Source organism: Glycine soja, chromosome 1 (assembly GCF_004193775.1).
Source record: "Glycine soja cultivar W05 chromosome 1, ASM419377v2, whole genome shotgun sequence".
Classification (NCBI taxonomy): Eukaryota; Viridiplantae; Streptophyta; class Magnoliopsida; order Fabales; family Fabaceae; genus Glycine; species Glycine soja.
The window spans coordinates 23,743,265-23,767,578 of record NC_041002.1 but is presented as its reverse complement, the minus strand read 5'-3'; the positions used below and the strand labels follow the sequence as shown (position 1 = coordinate 23,767,578).

Sequence of the window (24,314 nt, the reverse complement as noted above, 5' to 3'; positions counted from 1 at the left end):
AACCTTATCAAAGGTAAGTGCTTGACGGCCATGAGCCATAGGCGCCTGTATTAACAAAGAATGAAGAATGTGTTCGACAAGAAGGTGCACTTGCGCAAGTTCCATGAGGGGGACCTTATGTTGAAAAAGATGTCCCACGCTGTTAAAGATAATCGAGGGAAGTGGGCCCCGAACTACGAAGGACCTTTCGTTGTGAAAATGGCTTTATCTAGAGGGGCCCTGGTGCTTAGCAACATGGATGGCGAGGAGCTGCCTTTACCCGTGAATTCTGATGTTGTCAAGCGATACTATGCTTAGAATCTGGGGCAATTGAGGATATCGCTGCATGTTCTTTTATTTTTGTGTATTCTTCTTGGTTTCCCCCAGGGATTCCCGTTTACTGTATATTTCTCGTCACAGTCTTTTAAAAGAAGAGAACATGAGTTTGAGATTTCAGTCCTCACTTCGTAAGTAGAGGTCACGACCGATGGGTCGTCGTCCCTTGCCTAGCTCTGGAGAAATGGAAAGCGCCGCTGCAAGGCAGCCTAGTATCCTTTAAATTTACAGTAATTACTGTTGTGTCTTTAAAGTAAATATTGGATATCTGCCCTGAGTGGGTTCGAGTAAGCAAACGCTGCCCGTTGAAGGCCATACTTACATCTCCCCTAAAAAAAAAGTGTAGCTTAGCTCACCTGGGCGAGCACCCCTGCACCTGAAAATATAAAAAAATGAGGGAGGGGAATTTTTTGCACCCCAAAAACTCCCCCCCCCCCCTCATTCAAAAGCAAGACCCACGGATTTCATGAGTTTGCAGCCCTAGGGTCACCATTTTTCACGTTTTTGATTCCGTTTTGCGCTATTATTCATCTCCAACAAGTAAGTACCTCATTCTTGGGCTCTCTAGCTTTCCATTGATGTATTTTGGTACTCTAAGTTGCATGTATTTGCTAAAAAACGTGAGGGATTTATCCTTGAATTGTTGCTTGTTTTTGTTGAATTGAGGGGTTGTAAGGGATGGCCTTAGGCCTAGGGGGCATTCTGAAGTAATGGGGCATGCCACATTGCCCCCATTCTCTTGATATTCATGCCTAAACATGCGCCCACCAAGTGCTCGATGAAATGCCTCAACGACATATGAGCATGGTTTTGTGAACTTTGGACTGTGGGGCTGATTTATATGTATGAGGACAACACGTAGAGGATAAAATAAGTGCCCGAATGCGATTCTAGGCCTAGGAACCCAAGCTTTTAATTTCAATATAAAGGAGCATGACTTATGCCTAGGAATCTAAGTTTTGGTTTTGAATGTAAAAAGGCATGAATATTAGGACATGTTTGAGAGGTTTTTGATTGGCTGCCTCATGAGGAATACCTTGCACCTAGGTAGCATGGAAAATACCTTTCAATGGTATGTATATATGTGAATATATATAGCATGGAAATGCCTTGCAAAGTGTGAATGTATAACAAATAATGCATTTCAAAAATCTGTATATGTAAGAGTAAAAAATGCCTTTCAAAATACGTATATTTGTGGGTAGGTAGCATAAGGAGCCTTTCAAAAAAAATGTACCCATGGCGAAATGGCACAAGAATGCTTCCCAAATGAATATATGATGTGGAATTGCCTCTCAAGTGTAGATAGATGGCATGAAAATTCATTTTCAAATAAATGCAAGTGTGTGCATGACGTGAGATTGGCTATCCAATGTGCGTATATGTATAAATAAATGTGAATGAAACAACAAAATTTTTTAAATACTTCAAATGTGCGTAGGTAATTTTTGGTAGTAAAATACTTTGAATATGAACATGTGTAATTTTGGCACAATACCTTGAGCATGCATATATGAATTCTTTTCAAAAAAATTATGTGGTAACTGGAATGTTTTGAATATCCTTGTATATTGATAAATAGCAAGATACTTGGCACGTATGCACGTTGGTAAATGTTCTTCTTTAAGGAGATGTGGTTACAAATTTGTTCTAAATCAAAAGGATTAGCATGCCATTTTTGCTTTAAAATAGCATTTCCTTGTAAACTAACTTTCCAAATGTTTGCCCTCGCAGGAAATGGCTCCGAAAAAGCTTTCCGCAAAGAGATCTAGGAGGGACGCCGCAGCTGAAGGGACAAGCGCCGCTCCCGAGTTTGATAGCCACCGTTTCAGGAGCGCCGAACATCAGCAGCGTTTCGAGGCCATCAAAGGATGGTCGTTCCACTGAGAGAGACGCGTCCAGCTCAGGGACGATGAGTACACCGACTTTTAGGAAGAGATAGCTCACTGGCGTTGGACGTCGCTGGTCACTCTCATGGCTAAGTTTGACCCAAATATAGTCCTAGAATTTTATGCTAATGCTTGGCCCACAGAAGAGGGAGTGCGGGACATGCGATCATGGGCGAGGGGGCAGTGGATTCCCTTTGATGCAGATGCCCTCAGCCAATTCCTAGGTGACCTGCTGGCGTTAGAGGAAGGCCAGGAGTGTGAGTTTAGTCAGAGAAGGAACAGGGCCGATGGGTTTGACGAGGAGGCCATTGCCCAGCAGTTATGTATACCGGGTCAGGATTTTGCCCGGACCGATGCAGGGAGGCGGGTGCGGATCATGCGCACCAGTATGACCACCTTGACACAGATGTGGATGACGTTGCTGCTCAGCAATGTCCTACCCAATGATCATAACTCCGACCCTTCTCTGCCGAAGTGTCAGCTGGTGTATGCCATCCTGACACGGATGAGCATCCATGTGGCTCAATTGATTGTTGATGCCATCTATTTATTTGTAGGTATGTAACCCACCAGGCACCCTCTAGACCCGGATAAGTCTAACAGGGCCCTGGGGTTTCCAGCGTTGATCACGGGCCTCTGCCAGTCATTTGGGGTTCCCATCACACCTAGTAAGGTGATCCGGCCACCGATCACCCGAGCCTTCATTGAGAAGTATTGCACGCCTAGGAAGGCGCAGGGTGATGCGCCACAGGCCGTAGACGCACCGCGACCACCTCATCAGGCTGATCCCGCTGGGTCATTAGGCATGGAGCGGTATCTACAGCACTTGGTTCGCCAACAGGCGGCCAACCACCGGGGGTAGGTGCAGATACATGAGTGTCTCTACCAGCTCAGCCTCAGTCAGCAGGGCCTGGGTTTCGCTCCTTTTGCATGCCCTACTCCAGATCAGTTTAGGGTTGAGGTCGAATGGCCCGGAGATTGGCCCGAGGACCAGACGGAGGAGGCACCTACAGGAGTTCCCGATGATGCAGAGGACGCCCGCATGGATGAGAAGATGGCAGACTTGCTCGGCTTCTTGGGAGGAAGCGGAGCCACGTGACCGAGGTCACCGCATTTTTTGACATTACTATTTTTTGATTAGTTTGCTATTGACGTTTTTCTGTTATTGTCTATATTGCTGTTGGCATTACTATTTTCTATTTTTTGTTCATATCGACTTAGCGCGCGTCTTCTCGCTCGGCAGATGGACTCAAGCAGTGTGCTTAGCAGGATGAGCCCTCGCTCAGCGAACACGCACAGCTCATCCTTCTTCCAGATTCTTTCTCGCGCTCAGCCAAAGGAGTGGTGCGCTCAGCAGATGACTCGTTAAGCCAGCAGATTGACTTAGCGAGAGGATGAAAATCAGCACTTCACAAACTTGCCTAATTAACCTGAAATTGAGAGAAAATGATTATTAAATACACAAAACGGGAGTACTGAATATTTATTACCTATCTTTAATCAAAAAGTAATTACAACACTACAAAATAACCATAAATTGGAGGAGTTTGATACAATTAACACATGTTTTATACAAAAAAGTTAGTCGTATTCATCGACTAACACACAACCCACCATTCTTCCTTTTCTTTACTACCTTCTGCTGACATTCAATGGTGAATCATATCCAAAATCTCAAACAAACTTCTACAACATGAATCTTCCATCAATATCCAAAATCTCACCATTCCTTTTCTTTGTATTTTCATTCACTTTAAAATTATATATAAATATATAAAAAATATAGTTTACTAAAACCACGAAACATTCTAATACCACGGCGGGATGATTTCCTTATCCAAACCCAAAGATACAATATAATAATAGATATAGCAATTTTAGTAGTATGAAAATTTTTATATAATATAATCAACATTTTAAGTAGTATAAGAAATGTTATATCAACGTTTATTCAAAAGTTTAATTTCTTTTCAATTTTTTTTATTGTTAATCAATCATAGATTTTTTTAATATAGCTTATAGAATAATTATTATAAAAAATGATAAAAAAATTTCAATATAATTACTATAAAAATTAATAAATTTACCACATATGATAATTTTGTGGTTGAATAACAATATAAATGTACACATATTATTCATTTATTAAATTATAGTTGGAGAGGATAAAATTATCAAAGTTTATAAGTCATTTTCATTCATTTTGAAAGAATATATAAATATTGCTAAGACTTCCTAAATTCATAGGATCTTCTAATATCACGGGATGACAACATTATTCAACCCCAAAGAGAAAATATAATAATATACACTTCCATGAATGGATAAAATATTTGTTGGTGAGACTCACAATTGACAAGCATTGAAAAAAGTGCATGAACCCTCTTCAATGATGTGAGAAGATAACTCATAACAATTATGTGATATTACTATTACTATGTGTTTGGATGGGGGATTTAAAAATTTCTAGGAAATTCAAATACACAACATTTTAATTGCCTTGATTTAAATTCCTTTCATTTTACAAATATTTTGTTTGGATGAGGCAATTCAATTTCTTGTATTTTAATTTCCTTGTTTGGATAAAGTAATTCAATTTCAATGAAATTCAAATTTTCATTTTTAAATATTTATTTAAAAATTAAAATTTCAATATTGAATGAAAATAAATATGAGTCATTTTTTAAATAGTTAAAAATTCAAAATAAATTTAATTCTATACAATACTTAATAATTTTTTAATATTTAATAATTAAATAATCAAAATAATTTTAATGCTAAACAATTTTTGAATCTTGCACAATTTTGAATCTTACACAATATTCTTACACAATAATTTATAAAGATTAAAATAAAAAATTGTAAGAATGGAAAGAAAAGAAAACTAAATTAAAATACCTAAAAAGATACTTTAAGTTCTATAAATATTATTGATGGACTCTGGACTTGCAAGTTACCACGCTAGTGATGTCTATGTTTAATAAAGCCAGGCCAACATAATTGATTTCAAAGTGGGTTGCTTGAAGACTGGACGTAGGCACTGGAAGTGACTGAACCAGTATAAATCGAGTTTGCATTTCTCTCTTCCCTTAAACTTCTTTTATTTATTGCTATTTATCTTTTGCTTTAAAGAAGTTTATTATGAATTATCTTTTGAGTAATTCATGTTAAGAGTGCATTGTTAATCCAAAAAGTGAGTGAAATTTTAATTGGGGAATAGTCTTTGTATCTTAATTCAACCCCCCCTTCTTAAGATAACTGAGGCCATTTGTCTAACATGTATAACAAGCTAGACATTTTCTTAGAACCAAGTTGAATGTGATATTGTTCAGTGAGAGTTTATAGGGATAATATATCAAGATTTGAAGCCAGAAAATGTGTTACTCTAGAGCAATGGGCATGTGTCCCTAATAGATTTTGATTTGTCATTTTTAACATCTAGCAAGCCACAAGTATCTTAAAGACAATAACTTGATAGTGTAGTTTTTAATTATAAGCAATATTATTTTTAATAAGTTTTAATTTAGGCCACTAAAAAAAATTTTATTTACATTGTTGCCTCTTTGCAGCTTATAATTTCAGCTACCAATTCAAAGAAGAAGAAAAAGAAGAAACATAAAACTCAGAGGTTCCAATTAGATAGCTTGCTTTTTCTATACATATATGTAAAAGAAGAAAATGTGTAGGAATTGAGTCTTTTAAGTCAAAACTGCTTGTTTCATTACAACTATGAAATACTCTCTTTGATTTATATTTGCAAGATATCCATATTTCAAGAGGAAATAATTTTTTCTCTACTTTATTGCTTATAGTTTCTTGAACTCAATGCAACTTGTTTGTGTAGTTTTCACTGGAGAGGCATGAGTTTACCTTGAAAATGTTTAATTTAGTTAAAATTAATTAGTCAACTTAATCTTATCATCTCCCTACTTATCAAGTTTTATTATTTGTTAATTATTTGTTTAAATATTTTAATTTAAAATTAATATATTTTTTATAAATTGGTTTTAGTTGGTTCATTGTAAAAACAGACAAAATATTAAAAAAAATTGCATAAAACAACATTGCTTGGTCTAATATTGATGTGTTAAGGGCACTTTCTACATCATTTTTCACCAAAACTGATGTTGTAAGCACATTGAACATCGGTTTTGCCAAAAACTGATGTTATAAATACACTTTCTACATCGGTTTTTTCAGAATCATGCTGTTATGCACCTTACAATGTCGTTTTTGACCAAAACCGATGTTGTTTTTGTAGTTTTTGCTTTTTTTTTTTGTATATTTCTTACTACACGACATCGATTTTTGTAAAAACCGATGTCGTGTGGTGTATGTTAACATTGGTTTTTTGTAAACCCTTGTTAATGTCGATAGTTTCAACATCGGTTAAAAATCGATATTGAAAGTAAAAAATAATCGATGTTAAAAGCCTATTTTCTAGTAGTAATTGAATTATTTAGGTATTATTCAAGTTTAATTCTTAACAAAAATAATTTTTTGTCATGCTTTACTTACCTCCTAATTGAATTTTGGATTAGTTAAGGTATCTTTCCCTGATGAATCAGTGGATTAAGACGGAAAAAAAACAACTTAAAGTACATACATCAAAAGCACAAAGAATGTTTTGCGGGAAAGTAATCAAGGAAAAAAAACTATAAGTTCTATCGTATTTTCTCGCAGGTTTTAATTTCATCGTTTGAGGGTTCATTGCCCCTTTGAGTCAACCAAAAAAAAATATCATAAGCACGAAGAAGCCAATTAAAAGTTTATTTATTGAGCTCTAAAATATCAACTCTTAAACAATTTAAAATTTTAAGCATTGTGTGTAAATTATTGTACAAAATCAGGATTTTTTATGTTATTTTAATTAAAAAGAAAGATTTAAATAACATCATGTGATTTAAACTTAAATATTTTTTTATGATACTCTTTAATATAAGTAGTTCTTAAATTAACCTCTAAACTATAAGTACTGATTATTTTAGTTATTAAAATTGTAAAATTATTATTATAGTCCCTTAAAGTTATTAAATATTAGCCATTTTAGTCCTTATTATTATACTTTTAAAAATTAAATTGGCTAAAATGAAATAATTTTGATAAATAAAATTTCTATCATTTTTCAAGGATTAAAATAATATTATGAATATTGTTTTTAAAGACTAAATTGACAATATTTTGTTTTTGTCTCCTAACCACATGTATTCTCTACTAGAAGCAATCTTGTCATGTCGGTAGGATCACTATGGACAAATTCTTCTTTCAAGTATTTTATGTAACTGCATATCCTTAAGAACTAAAAATCGAGATTTTTGATTAAGTTGGAACAACTTCTGGTTGTATTTTTAATTTTAGAAAAAAATTTAATTTATTGCTCATTTAATAACGTATTGATTTATCTAAAGATTTAAATTTCTTAAGTAATGTTGAGTTTGTTATCTTATCTTTAGTTCCCAGTTTAGCGAAATCAAATTGCATTCTGATAAGTTTCCATTATCTTTATTTAGATTATCTTTAATTAGCTTTATTTATCTTTTTGTTAGTCTTATCTTTTTGTTATTGTTGTTGATAAATGCCTATATAAAGGCTCATGTCCTATTCAATAAATATCCATTCTCCAATTTGTTTGAGAGACACTTTGCAATCTTTACAAATTGGTATAACAAAAAGCAGTAGACTTTGAGTGAATGAAAATGAGTGGGGAGAAGAATTTTGTGTAACCCTCCATACCATGTTTCGATGGTCATTATGACAATTGGAGCTTGCTTATGGAAAATATTTTGAGATCAATGAGGTATTGGAATTTGGTGGAAACTGGTTATGTAGAACCAGCTAAAGGAGCACTGTCAACCGAGGTGCAATAGAAGGAATTGGAGGATCTAAAGTTGAAATACCTCCAGGTTAATAATTATGTTTCAATCCAATCATTGACAAAACAATTCTTGATCAAATTTTGGAGAAAGGGACATCAAAATAGATATGGGACTCTATGAAAAAGTTTGGATGGAATGCAAGAGAGAAGTATTCAAATATGCAATCCCTAAGGATGGATTTTGACGTTCTTGAGATGAAAGTTGGTGAAACCTTAACTAAGTACCGTGCTCAAGTTATGGGTTTGGCCAAAAAGATGAGGAGCAATGAAGGGTACATGAAGGAAGTCACCATTGTGAAGAAAATCCTTAGATCTTTGACTAAGAAATTCAACTATGTTGTTGTCTCAATTGAAAAGTCTAAGGACATTGATAAACTTACCATTGATGAACTACAAAGTTCCCAAGTTGTTCATGAACACAAGTTTATTAGACCAAGTGTAGTAGAACATGCACTTTCAATGATTGATGATAACTCCTATATTGTAGTAGAATGTGTAGCATCTATCATCCCCACAAAGTGTTGATCCTACAGAGCAATACAACTTTAAACATAATGTTTATACTATGGGCTAGGACTCCAAACAAGAAAGAAACATGTTTTAGCATCACAAAACAAGATCTTCCTCACTTGTGGCACTGTAGATATGCTCATCTTAGTTACAGAGGGCTATAATTGCTACAAACTTGGAAAATGGTTTGTGGTTTGCCTCAATTATTTGCCTCCACAATTGTATGCTTTGATTGTGTCAAAGGGAAGCAACATCGTGAGCCAATGTCAAAGAAAAGTCAATGGAGAGCAAGCCATAAGTTGCAATTGGTCCATGCAAACATTTGTGGTCCAATTACTCCACCATCTAACAATCAAAATAGACATATTTTGTGCTTCATAGATGATTATTCTAGAAAAGCATGGGTATATTTTCTATTGAAAAAGTCAGAAGCTTTCTATCACTTCAAGTGCTTGTTAAGAAAGAAACTGGATTGCATATCAAATGTCTCCGTACAAATTGGGAAGGATATTTTAATTCATTGGAGTTTAATGAATTTTGAAAGCTCAATAAAGTAAAGAGGCAATTGACTACAACTTATACTCCACAACATAATGGAGTAGTTGAGTGCAAAAATAGGATTGTGATGAATCTTGTTAGATAATGTTATATGAAAAAAGGGTTTCGAAGACCTTCTAGCTTGAAGCAGTGAATTGGACAATGTATTCTAAATCGAATTCCCAGACTAGTTGTTAAAGGAATGACATCATAGGAAGCTTGGAGTGGTGAGAAGCCTTTAATTGAGCATTTTAGAGTATTTGGATGTGTGGGGCGTACACACACTCTAAATGCTAAAAAGATGAAGCTAGAAAGCAAAAGTGTTAAATGTGTTCTCCTTGGTGTTAGTGATAAATCCAAGGGGTACAAGGTGTATGATCCTGTCTCAAATAATGTCTTGAAAAGCTGAGATTTGATATTTAAAGAAGAAAAATATTGGAGTTAGGATCAAAGAAACAAGAAGGGTTGCAAGAAGACTTAGAATGGAGGGACAATAAGTTTGACAATGAAGAGGCTGATACAACCACAAATGAGGAGAAACCACAAGGTGACATTGATCATAATGAATCCCAACACAATGAAGAGGAACCACAAGGTGAAATTGATCATAGTGAATCTCAACACATGCCAAATCAGAATGTTACAAGGGGAAAAATAAAGACATGTTCCAACACAATTGGAAGATTGTGTGATAGGAGAAGAACTATCAGAAAAAGAATATGAGATCAACATGGCCTTGATAGATTCTATAGATCCAATGTGCTTTGAGGAGGCACTAAAATGTGCTGAATGGAGGCAAGCCATGATTGGTGTCAAATGGATATACAAAGGATGCAGAGAAAATTAGGGTCAAATGGATATACAAAACCAAGTTAACTGAACATGCGGCAGTGGACAAATTCAAGGCACGATTGGTGGAAAATGGGTATTTACAAGAGTATGGATCGACTACAATGAGGTATTTGCACATGTTGTTAGGATGAATACTGTTAGAATGATAATAGCACTTGCTGCACAAAGAGGTTGGAAGATCTATCAACTTGATGTGAAAGCTGGCCTTTCTTCATGGAACATTGAGTGAGGATGTGTATGTTGAACAACCAAAGGGATATATGGTTAAAGGAAGTGAGCATATGGTTTATAAACCTCACAATGCCTTGTATGAGCTTGGTTTAGCCGCATTGAATCTTACATCATCAGTGAAGGATTCCAAAAAAGTCAAAATAAGTAAACACTCTTTATCAAATGGAGTAAGGAAGGTAAGATTCTGATTGTTAGTGTAGATGATCTCATATACACAGGAAATGATGAACATATGATGAATCATTTTAAGAAATCTAAGAAAAAGGAGTTTGAAATGATAGATTTAAGGAAAATGATGTTCTTTCTACAAATTGAAGTGAAGCAATGTTCAGATGGGATTTACATATGCCAAAAGAAATATGCTTTGGAGATCCTAAGGCAATTTGGCTTTGAGGAATGCAATTCAGTATGCAATCCTAATCCTATTGTGTCTGGTTGTAGATTATGCAAATATGAAGGAGGAGTCAAGGAAAATGAAACATAGCTCAAACAAATGGTAGGCAACATGAGGTACATCACAACTACACGACCAAACTTGATGTTTGTGGTTAATTTAATCAATAGATATATGAAACAACCAACATAAAAACATGCTAAAGTGGCTAAGAGGAACCTTAGATGTTTGAAAGGTGTTGAAAATTATGGAATCCTGTATAAAAGAGGAGAAAATGAGAAGTTGTTGGCCTTTATTGGAAACTTGGAAGATAGGAAGAGTAATTAAGATATGTGTTTCTAATGAGTGGATGGTTTGTAGCTTGGTCTTCTCAAAAGCAAACAATTGTTACACTCTCCACAATAGAAGTGGAGTTCATTGCAGTAGTTGGATGTGCCTGTCAAGCAACTTGGATGACAAGAATTTTGAAGGAGTTGGGATATGATTAGAAAGGAAGTACAAAGATAATGTGTGATGATTCTTCTACTATTAAGTTATCAAAAAATCATATTATGCATGGAAGGAGCAAGCACATAGATGTGAGGTTTCATTTCCCAAGGTCACTAGAGATGGAAACATTCAACTAGTTAAGTGTGGAACACAATGTTAGGTCTGAATGACCACCCTTCTCATCTGTCTTGGATTTTGATGAATAATAATAAGTATAAATTATTGATGTTTTAATGAGTTTTTCACAAATGGACATGATCAGCGTGTTAAAGGATTTAACTATAGTCTACATGTATCGTACTTACCCAAAGAAAAAATGCTTTGCTAATTATTGAACTAGCATCCAATGCAATAAACCAAAAAGCGTCCACTCATTATGGTAATCAATGTTATACACTACATTTTGTTAACTCTCACATCCACGTAGTAAGAGACTAACATGTTCTTTTGAAATGATCAACATTGATAAATAAGTCTATGTTTGCCGAAAAAGGGAAGTACACATTTTCTATCTTATACAAATTCATTTTGCCTCTCTTCATTTTGAATTGCTAACATTTGAATTTCTGGAAATGGAAGAATAGAAGAAAATAGAAAGTATCCATAGAATATTCCTCTATTGAAACCAAAGCATGACACGTAGCCTTATCTCCTAGTATAAGACAATGGTCTTTTCATGGAATCAACACTGATCTCGTAACAGATCTTTCTTTGAAGTCTATAAAAGGCAGCCTCTACTCAAAAATGAAAAAACAAGTCATTATATTGAGAAAATGAGAATATCTTTGAAGCAATACTCTGTTGAAACCACTGCACAACTAATTTAAATCTTTCATTTATTTATCCTTTGTTAAGCAAATTTATCTTGTATTTGAGCTTTATTGTTTATTCACTCATTGAGTGTTATTTAATACTTATATTCATTCAAGCTATTGTTTGTGAAAGTCAAGAGTGACTTAGTGTTAAACAATACTTGGGTTTCTTAGATTCAATGAGAGTCTAAGACAGTACGACAAGTGGTATTAAGAATACTTGTATAGTTAGGAGTAGAAGGTCAGAATACTTATTTTGTAATTAAGTTATGATTAGTGGAACCCTTTACTATTGAGTAAATGATAATTGGACATAGCTCAAGTTGACTGAACCAATACAAATCAAGTGTTCTACTTCTCTCAATAGTTTATTAAATGTTTTATTAGTACTCTCTGTCACTTCTTTAATACCAAGTATTTATTTGAAAAATTGTTTTAAAGACTCTCTCTTATTAAGTCACTCGACAATCAAACTTATCTTTATTAAAACCTATTTTTCTCTTCAATGGATGACTTATCATGTATACATATGCTTTTTTGTCTATATTTGTTCTAAAAGTTACAAAAGTTATTATCTTTGATATTCATACTATTCAACCAGTCCCCCTTCCAGTGTAATTGTTGTTATTTCACACAAGATCAAGTTGTTGATGTGATGACTAAGCCCCTAAAGCTTGACTCTTTCCAAAAACTCCAAATACAAATTGGAGCGTGCAAGGTTCCTAAACTAAACTAGTTGCATAGCCATAATTAATTCAAGGAAGGGTTTGTTGAGTATGTTGTCTTATCTTTAGTTTTCTGTTTAGCTAAATCAGATTGCATTTTGATATGTTTTCATTATCTTTAATTAGCTTTAGTTATCTTTTGGTTAATCTTATCTTTCTGTTATTGTTGCTAACAAATGCTTATATATAAAGGTTGGTCTCCTATTCAATAAATATTCATTCTCCAATTTATTTGAGAGACACTTTGCAATGTTTACAAGTAATAATCCTTTCGTTCTGATGTAAACCCATTTGCACAAGGGTTGATGATGAATCTTCAAAGGTTTTCTTTTTTCTTTTTTTTGTATGAAATTCAAAAAATGGAATGGATAAGGAGAATGAAGAAGGTGGTTGGAAGAATCACTCCTCTAGAATTACTGTCACACACAAGGTGGTGTTCCTTGATAAACCAATTTATTGAATCACTCAAGTAACTAAGGAGATTCACTCTCACACTTTAGAAGGTGATTAAAACTCAATTCAAGATATGTTTTTTATTAGAAAATGTGCAACCCATAAATAGCAATGACATCAAGTTGGTTACACAAGTGAGAAGATGAAATGATCACCAATAACAACAATTGATGGTGTCATTATACCTAATTAAATTAGAATTAAGACACAAATACATGTGGAAAAATGCTTAGCTCTTGGTCAGCCAAGAGGTAGCCACAAGCCTAGAGTTTCCACCTTATTAAACCTTAATTTCTTTAAATTAAAACAAGTCCATAGGTGGTGAGGATCCAAAGAGAATTGACAACCACTTTAACACAAGTTTGAACTTTTATTTTAACTAACAAAATGCTAATAAAATCACTCAAGAAAGGTGGCACCCTCTACTCTTCTTGGAACATGGTGCAATTGACAATCTGAAGCTCTTCCACTTGTAACTTGGGCCTAAATTCAAATAGCATAGTTAACACTTGTTGAAGAGCTTTCTTGGCCTTCTTTGTTCTAGCCCTTGGCATAGGTCCTCTAAGTCCTTCTAAAGGTTCCTTGCCCTTAGTCCTTGTCATGTCCTCATCACATTCCAAAATGACTCCAATTTTAGTCTTCAAAAAAAAAATTCTAAATTAATTGATATTCTCACTTTTCAATGAGTTATTCAAATACTATTCCAATTCCACCCTCTAATAAATGATATTATCTTAAAATACTTAATAATGCATTTATTAAAATTAAGAAAAAGAATAATAATATTTTAGTAAAATTATTCCTTAATAAATATTAATTCTCGTGGAATGCTTGTTTTCTTGTTTTGTGTGAAAAAACCCTTAAACATCAATCTCTAGGAATGGAAGAAATAATTAAATAGTTAACTTTTTAATGATTTGATAATATATGGCTAAATTATAATAGCATTGTATCAAAATCTAGCAATTCCTTGAATTGGTACTGGCTTTATTGTCAACAAATTGTTGAGTTTTCTTTTAGTTCACGCAATTTTTATAATTTTTTTTTGCATATTACGTAGCAGTTGATATCTGTTATCTGTGGATGAAACTGACGGCCACTTATTGATGAGTTGAGCTATTCTTATAAGAAATTGATTTATTTCTTCAAAATTCATTTGGGACGTAAAATATTACTGATGGAAACTTTAGGCCTAAGAGAGGACATGTGACATACATGCAATAATCCAATTATCAATTTATTTCAAAAGTGGGTTTGAATAACGACGAAGTATCCCACACGCCAAAATGGTTCGGATTCCAATCGATCGATGTCGACCCATTCCATATTGTTTTTATTTCTTAAAAGGCATTGCGAATTTGTATATGAAAAGATCTAAGATTTGTCTGATCATAAAAAATATACTTGTCGTAGTTTTTAAAGTAATAAAATAATTCATATTTAATTAGAAAAAAAGAAAACAATTCATACTAATAGATATTATTAATTAAATGTAGAAGTGTAGTTTTCACATTATTTTTAATAAGATTAGTTAAAATTTAGTTTTTACTTGTATTAATTTAGAAAAAATCAATCTAATTCATTTTAATATACGTACATTAACATTTAAATTGCTCGATATATTAATAAAATTAAATTAAAAACCAATGTAAATGAGGACAAGATTCAAACTTAGTATAGAAGTGTAGAACACATGCATGGCTTACACATGTGAACATTCATTTGCTGTTCAATTATTCTACTCAACTCGGAATGCAAGGAACCAGGCTGTTCTTTGTCAATCACCGTGACTTCATGAATTCTATAGATGGGAATTGTCTATAGTTACAGTTGGTTGCATTAACTATGAGTATACAAGTTGGGGATATATACTTGCTAGACATTAATGCTGTTTTTGTTTTACACGATAGAAATAAGCACGGATAAAATTGAGAAATGCTTTTGTAGCACCAGATTAAAATGAGAAATAACTTTAAAGTTCGTGGGAGTTCTACTATTTCTTACTTATTTTTACTCACATCTTTATTTCTCTTCAACAAAATATCTTTATCTTTTCATTTTTTTTCACCTATTTTCATTTACTTTATTTCTCTTTAATACCAAACACAACTTAAGAGTTAAATGGAGTGTGAAAATTACAAAGAAGCAACAATTTTATAAAGTAATAATTGAGTTAGATGTTTATGTACACTAGTGAATAGTGTATCTATTACTATATATATATATATATATATATATATATAATGAGAAAAAGTGGCAGGCCATAACAACAAGACTCTTCTTGGGAATAGAGTTCCCACTACATTAGTCTATTACAACCATATACAATTCTTTGGAGGGACATTAAAAACATGAAGTCTGATATGAATCAGCCTAAGGTGGAGTAATTTAGCATAGAGCAATCCAACACTGAAGAAGAAATAACAACAGACAAGGTGGAGACAGCCTGTTATGATTAGGAACAAGGAACAACAACAAAATGCAGTAGGTAGTGGAGTGAGCAAGGGCTATCCTTCTGTGGCTGTGCAGTTCAATTCCGTTGGGATTGCTTTTTCACTTTTTGCATTTTGCTTTTTCTTTTCCTCCAAGGCAATATGCCACAACACCACTACCAAAATGTTAGCAGACCAAGAGCTTATAAATAGCAAACAATGTATTCAAATGAAAGCAAGCAATATAATCAAAAGTTCCTTTCCTTAATCTTCCCTTTTCTAGAGACACCTAGGTCTCGAAAGTTAGGATCCTTATGAGCAGAATTTCTGCTCATAATAATTTGGTGCTTTCATTGAACCCTCCAACCATGGTTGAAGCACCTCCGCCCAAAACCAGAATGGAACGCATCGAAGCAACCATAGCCAAGCTAGCCTCCAACCAACTCCATGTCACCAACACACTAGATGAACTCATTCACCGCATTACGATGTTAGAAGCCCGTCAACACCAGTCACCCATACCTCCATCTTCTTCCTCTGCGAAGACAGTCCTAAAACACACTCCAATAACGCCTCTATCGCTGACCCCGCCACTGCCTCCGCCGCTCAAGCCGCCTCAGTCACCCCCACTCACCGCACCCACGCCCTTGCCAACTCCGCCACCACAACCCGCACTCATGCTGAAACACACCACACCCTTACCAACTCCGTTTCCCATGCCTGTTCCTCACCTTGCCGCCGACAACAAGCACCAACTCGCCCACATGTCATCCTCCATCTTCACCCAGCTCAGCCACCTCCGTGCCGTGACTTCCCTCCACAACCTCTTTGGTTTCATGGTTCATTATGGTCGTGAAGCGGCTCCGCATGACAAGATTTTGGAACATAAAGTCATGGCACTATTTGAGACGGGAATTGTGCCCTATGGGTCGGCCATGGTTGCACGCAAGTGTCAACCAGCTACTTTTACCTTAAGGAAGGCGGCTGACCCAAAGGAACCTTGCCGGTACAGACCTTGGGATCCTGGACGACCTCGACGGACTCGTAACACCTTGAGGACAAGGTGTTTTCGGATGGGCGTAGGAATGTTATGAATCAACCCAAGGTGGAGTAATTCAGCACAGAGCAATCCAACACTGAAGAAGAAATAGCAACAGACAAGGTGGAGACAACCTGTTATGATTAGGAACAAGGAACAACAACAAAATGCAGTAGGTAGTGGAGTGAGCAAGGGCTGTCCTTCTGTGGCTGTGCAGTACAATTCTGTTGGGATTGCTTTTTCACTTTTTGCATTTTGCTTTTGCTTTTCTTCCAAGGCAATATGCCACAGCACCACTACCAAAGTGTTAGCAGACCAAGAGCTTATAAATAGCAAACAATGTATTCAAATGAAAGCAAGCAATATAATCAAAAGTTTATTTCCTTAATCTTTCCTTTTCTGGAGACACCTAGATCTCGAAAGCTAGGATCCTTATGAACAGAATTTCTGCTCATAACAAAGTCCCAAACCAAAAGTGTGACCAAGAGCAGCCAAAAAGTCTGCAACAACATTACTTTCTCTATACGTATGAGTAATCCTAACTTGTCAATCTTTCAACAAAAAGGATTTAATCCTATTCAAAATAGAAGCAAAATGATGAGTAGATGGAACTTGTGAAGTAATCATATGAACACTAATAGCAGAATTAGATTCAATCCAAAGCTTCCTGATATTGTTGTGCCAACCTAACTCGATAGCAGTATAAATAACTTATAACTCAGTCATCAACACAGAACAAGCACCCGGGTTTTTAGCAAAACCAGCCAGCCACACACCTTGTCACCTTGAGAATCCCTGAAAACTCCTCCACAGGCTGCAAAGTGTCCTCCACCACGAACTGATCCATCAGCATTAGCTTTAATCCAACCTTGAGGGGGAGATTTCCAACCCATAGAGATCCAAGAGTAGGAATTTTTCATGTGAGGAAGAAGCTTAAGCCTACTTTTAAGGATTGCATCCATCTAGATTTTAACTTGAGCTATAACTATATTAACCTCAGGATGAACACCTTTAAAAATACATTTATTTCTAATCTTCCAGATCATCCACACAGTAACACCAAACACAATATGCTAGTTAGAGATCCCTAGTTATATAAAATATCCTTAGTTACCATTGAGTCAGCCAATTATCTTTGTATGGAAATTATAATATTGTTTTGATAATTTTTTATAACCATTTTTAAAAGAAGAAAATAAGAGTGAAAAATGAAACAAGTTTATTCTATAAGATGAAATTAACTTATCTGTAAGTTAAAATCAATTATTTTAGGAGAAGCTTATCTAACATTAAGGTTTATTTAATTTGAATGAAAATAAATGTAATAACTCTATAGACTATAGAGTGTTTGATTACCGAACCTTAACTACTACTGAAAATTATATTACAACAACCTAAATTTGTAAACATTATCTTGGTTATTTTTTATGAGGACACATGTATTTTATACGGAAGAAAATATTGTGAGTTACATAAAAAATTATTATTATAAGAGATAAAAGTTTCTCTTTGAATATTTAGCATATAAATGTACACTCAAAGCTCAAATTTGGAATCACATATGAATTTAGACTAGTCATGAGTAAATTAATTTATACATTCCATGTTAAAACAAATTATCATCATAATATGAATTATTTAATTTCATATTATAAATATATTAAATACTATTGCACGACTTACCCTTGAACTAATTTTTACAGATTAACCGATTAATATAAAATATATCATATTTTTAATATTAATAAGAATTATGACTAATAATGTAAAATAGTTTTATTAAGTTAATTAAATAGAAATCACTATATTAGTATAATTTAAAGGTATTATCACATAATAATTTATGATTGTTTTAATCATGTATAGTCTATTTTCTCTATTAATATGATTATATATTTTCTTGAAAACGTATTAGTTAGTATATGTACAAAATGTAAATAATATAAAAAAATCTACATCTATAACCTAAAATAATATTTTTCATTAAAAAAAGTATATGAAATAATTATGAAGAGAAAAGTAAACAGTAAAAACCAAAAACTTTTTCCAATAATAAGTATGTAGATAAGGCATGAAAAATCTTTTACTATGCATTGGTGTCTTCTCCGTGACGTTCTGCCGCGCTGAACTTTTCTACCTGTTGCATCACTTTTGTTTCTTCCTTTCATATAAGGGAACGGTCACTCATCCTCGCCGTTCAATTTTTATATAAATACTTATATAGATTTTTTAAATTTCACTTTTCTGAAAATAAAGTATATATATATATATATATAAATTTAATATAAAAAGTATGTAAGTTAATTTATAAAAGAGACTTAACTTATTTGATTTGTGTTTCTTTTTTCTCTATGCGATAATAGTTCACTTTTTCACCCTATCCATGACTCATGATTACATAAAGCGTTTCTTCTTCAAAGTTCTAAGCTCTTACTTATTATTTAATTCCACACTCTCATGACTTTCTTCCTATATATTTTGTTTGACTGTGGATACCTCAAGATTCAAGGTACCATGCCCACGCTGGATTTATTTCAATTCTTTTGATTGCTCTTCAGATTTTTTTTAACAATATATGATTTTTTAAGGCTTTTATTTTAAAATTAAATAAATTTACTTTTATCATTAATTTATTTGTGTAAAATTATTAAATTTTTATGTCTAGTTTAAAAATTTCTCAAATTAAATTAACTAAATTGTTTTAATTTTCTTTTGGTGAATTTTAAAAAATATAGTTAAAATTTAATAACTAAAACATCATATCATTCAAATGAAAATTTTCAAATTTGCCTCACTCAAATCATGATATCCTATCTTATAAAAATTTTCAAACTTTTCACTTTTTTACTTTTAAATATTTCAAATTCATTATATACTCTTAAATATTTAAATAAAAATACCAACGAAGGTTAATTCATTTAGTAAGGATCAAACTTGTATCCCAAACGGATGTGGATTATTGGTTTGAATTTCGTTATTGATGTTAAAACCTTCTTAGTAGGTGATCCGTAAGTGTTCTTTGTTCTTTGAACCTTGAAACATATCCTTATCTTAAAAAGTTCACAAGACTCAACTCACCTTAATTTTTGTAACAAAAATATTTAATTATAAATAATGATTTCATAGTTTTTTGATAAAACAAATTAGAGGAATGCTATCAACACATTATACATTTCTCCCAACATACATCCTATCAATTGGTTGATATTTATTGAAAATTAAACAATCATGAGAGATACATTAAATATGAGGTAGGATCCACTATCTTTTGTAATTTTCAAAACATTTTAACCAATAAAAAATGTGTTTAAAAGAGTGTTTTTAACATTTCTCAATAAATTAATAATGAGTCTAAATTTACTTAATCTTTAAAGAGGACAAACTTAATTAAATAAAAATAAACCAAAACTAATATAGTACAAACTAAAAAGAAGTAAGGAACATAAGATAAATAATCAAATTCATCTTCAATAATGCGATGCAGTGACAAATTAACTTCTGAAAGATAAAAAATACAAATTTAGTTCATGAATGTGCAAAAAGTGTGACAAACTAATCTTGTCATTAAATTTGTGAGACTATTTTATCATTAAATTATAATGTTCAAGGATTAATTTGACAATAAGTTATATTTTTAAGACTAATTTGATATTAAGTTGTAAAGTTTAGGGATCAATTTGTTATTAAATTATTTGTAAGATTAATTTATCACACTTTTTATACATTGAGGGACTAAATTTAAATTTTTTTTCATTTTTTAGAAACCAATTTTTTAACGCCTCAAATTTTCAATCATGAATTTGACTATTTTTCCGTAATTCAGTTAACTCTTTTAAAATCCATTTCTTTCAACTTTCCCGCCTACATGTTCGGGCAAAGCTATATACAAAAATAAATATAAAGCCTGAAGCCCAATGAGCAATGGCCCATAATATGGATACTCCGCCATTTTGTCTTTGCACCTCAGGCCTTTATATATATATATATATATATATATATATATATATATATATATATATATATATGACACTTTTAATGCACTCACTGAGTCATTAACAACCACCATCATAAATTTTAGAAAAAAAATCAACAATTTCTTCACTTGTAATAAGAATATATCTGTTATTTAATATCAATTTTTTTTAAAACATTTAAAAGGGTCATAATAGTGCTCATAAGTGATAACTCACTTCTCTGTTCTTGTTCCTCTCTCCTCATGTCGGTAATAATCATGGTTCATAATTCACACTCTAAAAATTCAAGTCTTCTTCAGGCTAACCCACTTCACCCATATGAAAAAATCTGAAACTCAAAGTGAATAGCAACTTTAGGTTGCCTTAAAGGTTCAAGGAACCTTGGCTTCGAACCAAACATATACCTTTGACCCTTTGTTTCTGCTTATTGTGTTGGTACATTATTATTACCATGTTTAATGAACAAGGTTTGTCAAAGACAGAGTTGAACTTGCCTCAGAAAAAAAAAGGATAGTTGAGCTTTAAAAGGAACAAATTAACAAGTGCTCTTTTAGAAAAACTAGACATTGCAACGCAGAAATTTTTTCCATAATATAAAAAGAATTACCAAAATATATAACTCCTCCCATTATTTACAAAATATACTTTACTATTTACAATGTAAATTTGGGTTGGGGACCCAAATTTACATTGTGATCTTTAAAAAAATTTCAGTTTTAACGTTGAGAATTCGGGTCCCCAAACCCGAATTCTCAACGTGATTTTTGGTTTTTTTTTGTTTTTTTTTATTTTTTAAAAATATATATAGATAAAGGAAATTAATAAAATTGGAGAAAATTATGAATTTAAAAACAATTAGTTAAAAATATTACAGTGTAAATTTATTTTGAAGATTTACATTAGTATTAAATTGTACAGTTGAATAATGTTTTATTAATTTATGAATAATGTGAAATGAAATACAATGATAGTAAAAAAAATATTAATTTGCTTGACTTGAACTTTCGGGACGGTGGGAACACCTATTTTTTGAATGACCAACTAGTTTGCAGATTGAACACCGTTTTGGTTGACCTCTTTCTCTCTCATTCATATCTGATCGTATTCTTGTAGGTTTTGATCGACCTTTTTTGTTTATCCTCATGGCTAGATTGACACATAATTGTGGTCCTTCATATGGTAGCCAATAATCATGATGACGCATGTCTGCTAACGGGACTTTGTTGACACTTGACACAGACACTTGACATGTAATCCAATGTGTACATTGTACTAACTTATTGCAAGTAATCTATATTAATGTGCTTACATGCAACAATGACATGTGCACATGGCATGTGTAGCTTTTGAGGTTTCCCACAATCACATGTTCTTTTATTCTTTTATCCAGGTTGACAGTGAGTTTCCCCATTCGACGCCTCTCTCTCGTATTGAGTCTTTCCTCAACTTGAAATTGAAATCTTTGGCGGTCAAATTGTTGAATGAAGTAAGTGTTGGACATAGTTTCTTCTTCGGTGATGAATTTGGCTGCAATAAGTGTGTAAACTTGTCCGGAGGCGATCATTGCATCAGCGCTTGAGTCCCATGGTCAACAAAATATTTGTTTAACTTCTCATACATGGCTCTGACCAAGGCTGTGATTGGAAAATTTTGATTTTTTTAGCATCGAGTTTAGTACTCTGCCAAATTAGTGGTCATGTGTCCTCACCGTTTTCCGTCATCACATGCCAAGGTCCATTGCTCCCTTGGTATTTGATCAAGCCATGCTGTACTGTGCGAGTTGTCTTCTTTTAACTCCCGGTAGTGGCGAAAAAACTATGGTTGAGTCATGGCATACCCTGTAGTTTGAAAAAAATGTAAATATGAATGTTAGTTTAAAGTTAAATAATTAAATATTGCGCATTAGAATATAAACAAAATATCTTACCCATACTCAAGACATTTTTTCTTTCGTCCTCATTTTGAACTATTTTTTTTTATAGTTTTGACCTATGTGCCGAATACAGAACACATGTGATGAGTTGTCTGCTGTCTACCCACTGTTCGGTCATCTGTATGCACTTTTGATTGACTCGTATCTGTCAGAGATTAAGCATATACCATGTTGTGGTGTCACACATGTTCTCAAGTTTTGCAAAAAAAAGTGCCACCCATCTACTGTCTCACCCTCGACAATGGCAAATGCCAATGGAAATATGTTGTTAGCGCCATCTTGTGAAATTGCAACTAACAATGTCCCTTTGTATCTTCCATATAGCCATGTTCCATCGATTCACACAATGGGTTTACAAAATGCAAACGCATCAATGCATGCCTTAAATGACCAAAAAAGTCGATGGAATATGACCTTGTTTGGGATTGGTTGATTGGACTCATCCAAGGAATAGTTTGAATCCTGACAATTGTGCCATGGACGAAAAGTTGCAAAGCTTGTAGGTATTTGGGAAGTATGCTGTATGACTCTTCCCAATTACCGTATACCTGCTCGAGGCCCATTGTTTTTCCAGCCATGCTTTACGATATGTGATGGTGTATCCGAACTCTCATCTTACAAATGTGATGAATGTAGGAATGGTTAGTTGCTCGATTTCTTCAACCATCACAAGGATATTTTTGCCTACAAGTTTCAAATCCATCTTATTGTGATCTTTTGAAATGGTTGACATGACGCATGTGTAAGGCCCTTTTATCATTCTAATTTCCCAAAATTTTAGATTTTTCTTTCGGACACTCTACCACGGGCACCCTTCAGCTGGCCAACATATGACCCATGATAGTCATGTGACATTTCGTTGCTTTCAAACTGAGCAACGTGAATATCAGTAGTTAGGACGACTCATTTAGTTGAGGAGTCATCTCATAGTAGTTTGACGATCCACTAAGTAGTTGTATGTATGAAGTAATGTGAGTATCGAATTTGGTGGGTTCAAAATGAGGGACGTAATAATCATCTATGGTCATGTATGTGATTGGTGTGTAAGAGGATGGGCCTTCATGGTAGTTTTGAGTATGGTAGTCAGTGTATGGTGTTTCATGAATTTGTGGTGATTGAACAGTTGTTTCGACATTGGCAGTAGAAGAAGGTTGTTGTTCGTATTGTATGAGCAACTGAAAGCCACTTAAGCATTGATGTCAGTTATAGACATTGAACATGACATCAATATCCTCATCGTCACTAATAATAGCAACCTAGTAATTGAACATGCCAGACCTAGCAGAAATGGGGTATCGATAAATGACTGTAGTTATGGTTTGACCTCAGTTTAAACCCATCTTACGTTGGATTTTTGTTTTCAAGGCATTGAAGGTCATGCCTGATGTAAGCTCCATTGGAGCTTGTAGGCCTAGGATCTTCTTCATCAATGGATTCCTTTGCTTCTTGGAAGATGAATGGCAACGAAATGGAGAAGGAAGAGGGAGACGCCACTTCAAGGAGAAGATGAGTCTAGAAGAAATTCACCACCATAGGAGGCCATGGATAAGAGCTTGGAGGAAGAAGGAGATGAATGAAGGGAGAGGAAGAGAAGAGCACGAAATTTTGTGCTCTAAAAGAACTCTGAAATATGAAGTTTAATTTTCAAATGATCAAAGTTCCAAAAAATGCACACACATGATCTCTATTTATAGCCTAAGTGTTACACAAAATTGGAGGGAAATTTGAATTTCAATTCAAATTTTACTTGAATTTGAAATTGAATTTGTGAAGCCAAACTTTGGAGCCAAAATTTCACTAATTATGATTAGTGAATTTTAGTTATGGTTCATCCCACTAATTCAAGATCAATTC

The 24,314-nt window shown here is 33.6% G+C and overlaps 1 protein-coding gene across 1 annotated transcript; it reads left to right on the top strand.

Moving 5' to 3' along the window:
• The first annotated feature begins 15,612 nt into the window (after nt 1–15,612).
• On the top strand, nt 15,613–16,941 carry LOC114413486 (proline-rich receptor-like protein kinase PERK10). Its single transcript, XM_028377936.1, has one exon. It carries the CDS (start codon nt 15,829–15,831, stop codon nt 16,606–16,608), a length of 780 nt encoding a protein of 259 aa, XP_028233737.1. The 5' UTR covers nt 15,613–15,828; the 3' UTR covers nt 16,609–16,941.
• Nucleotides 16,942–24,314: the final 7,373 nt, after the last annotated feature.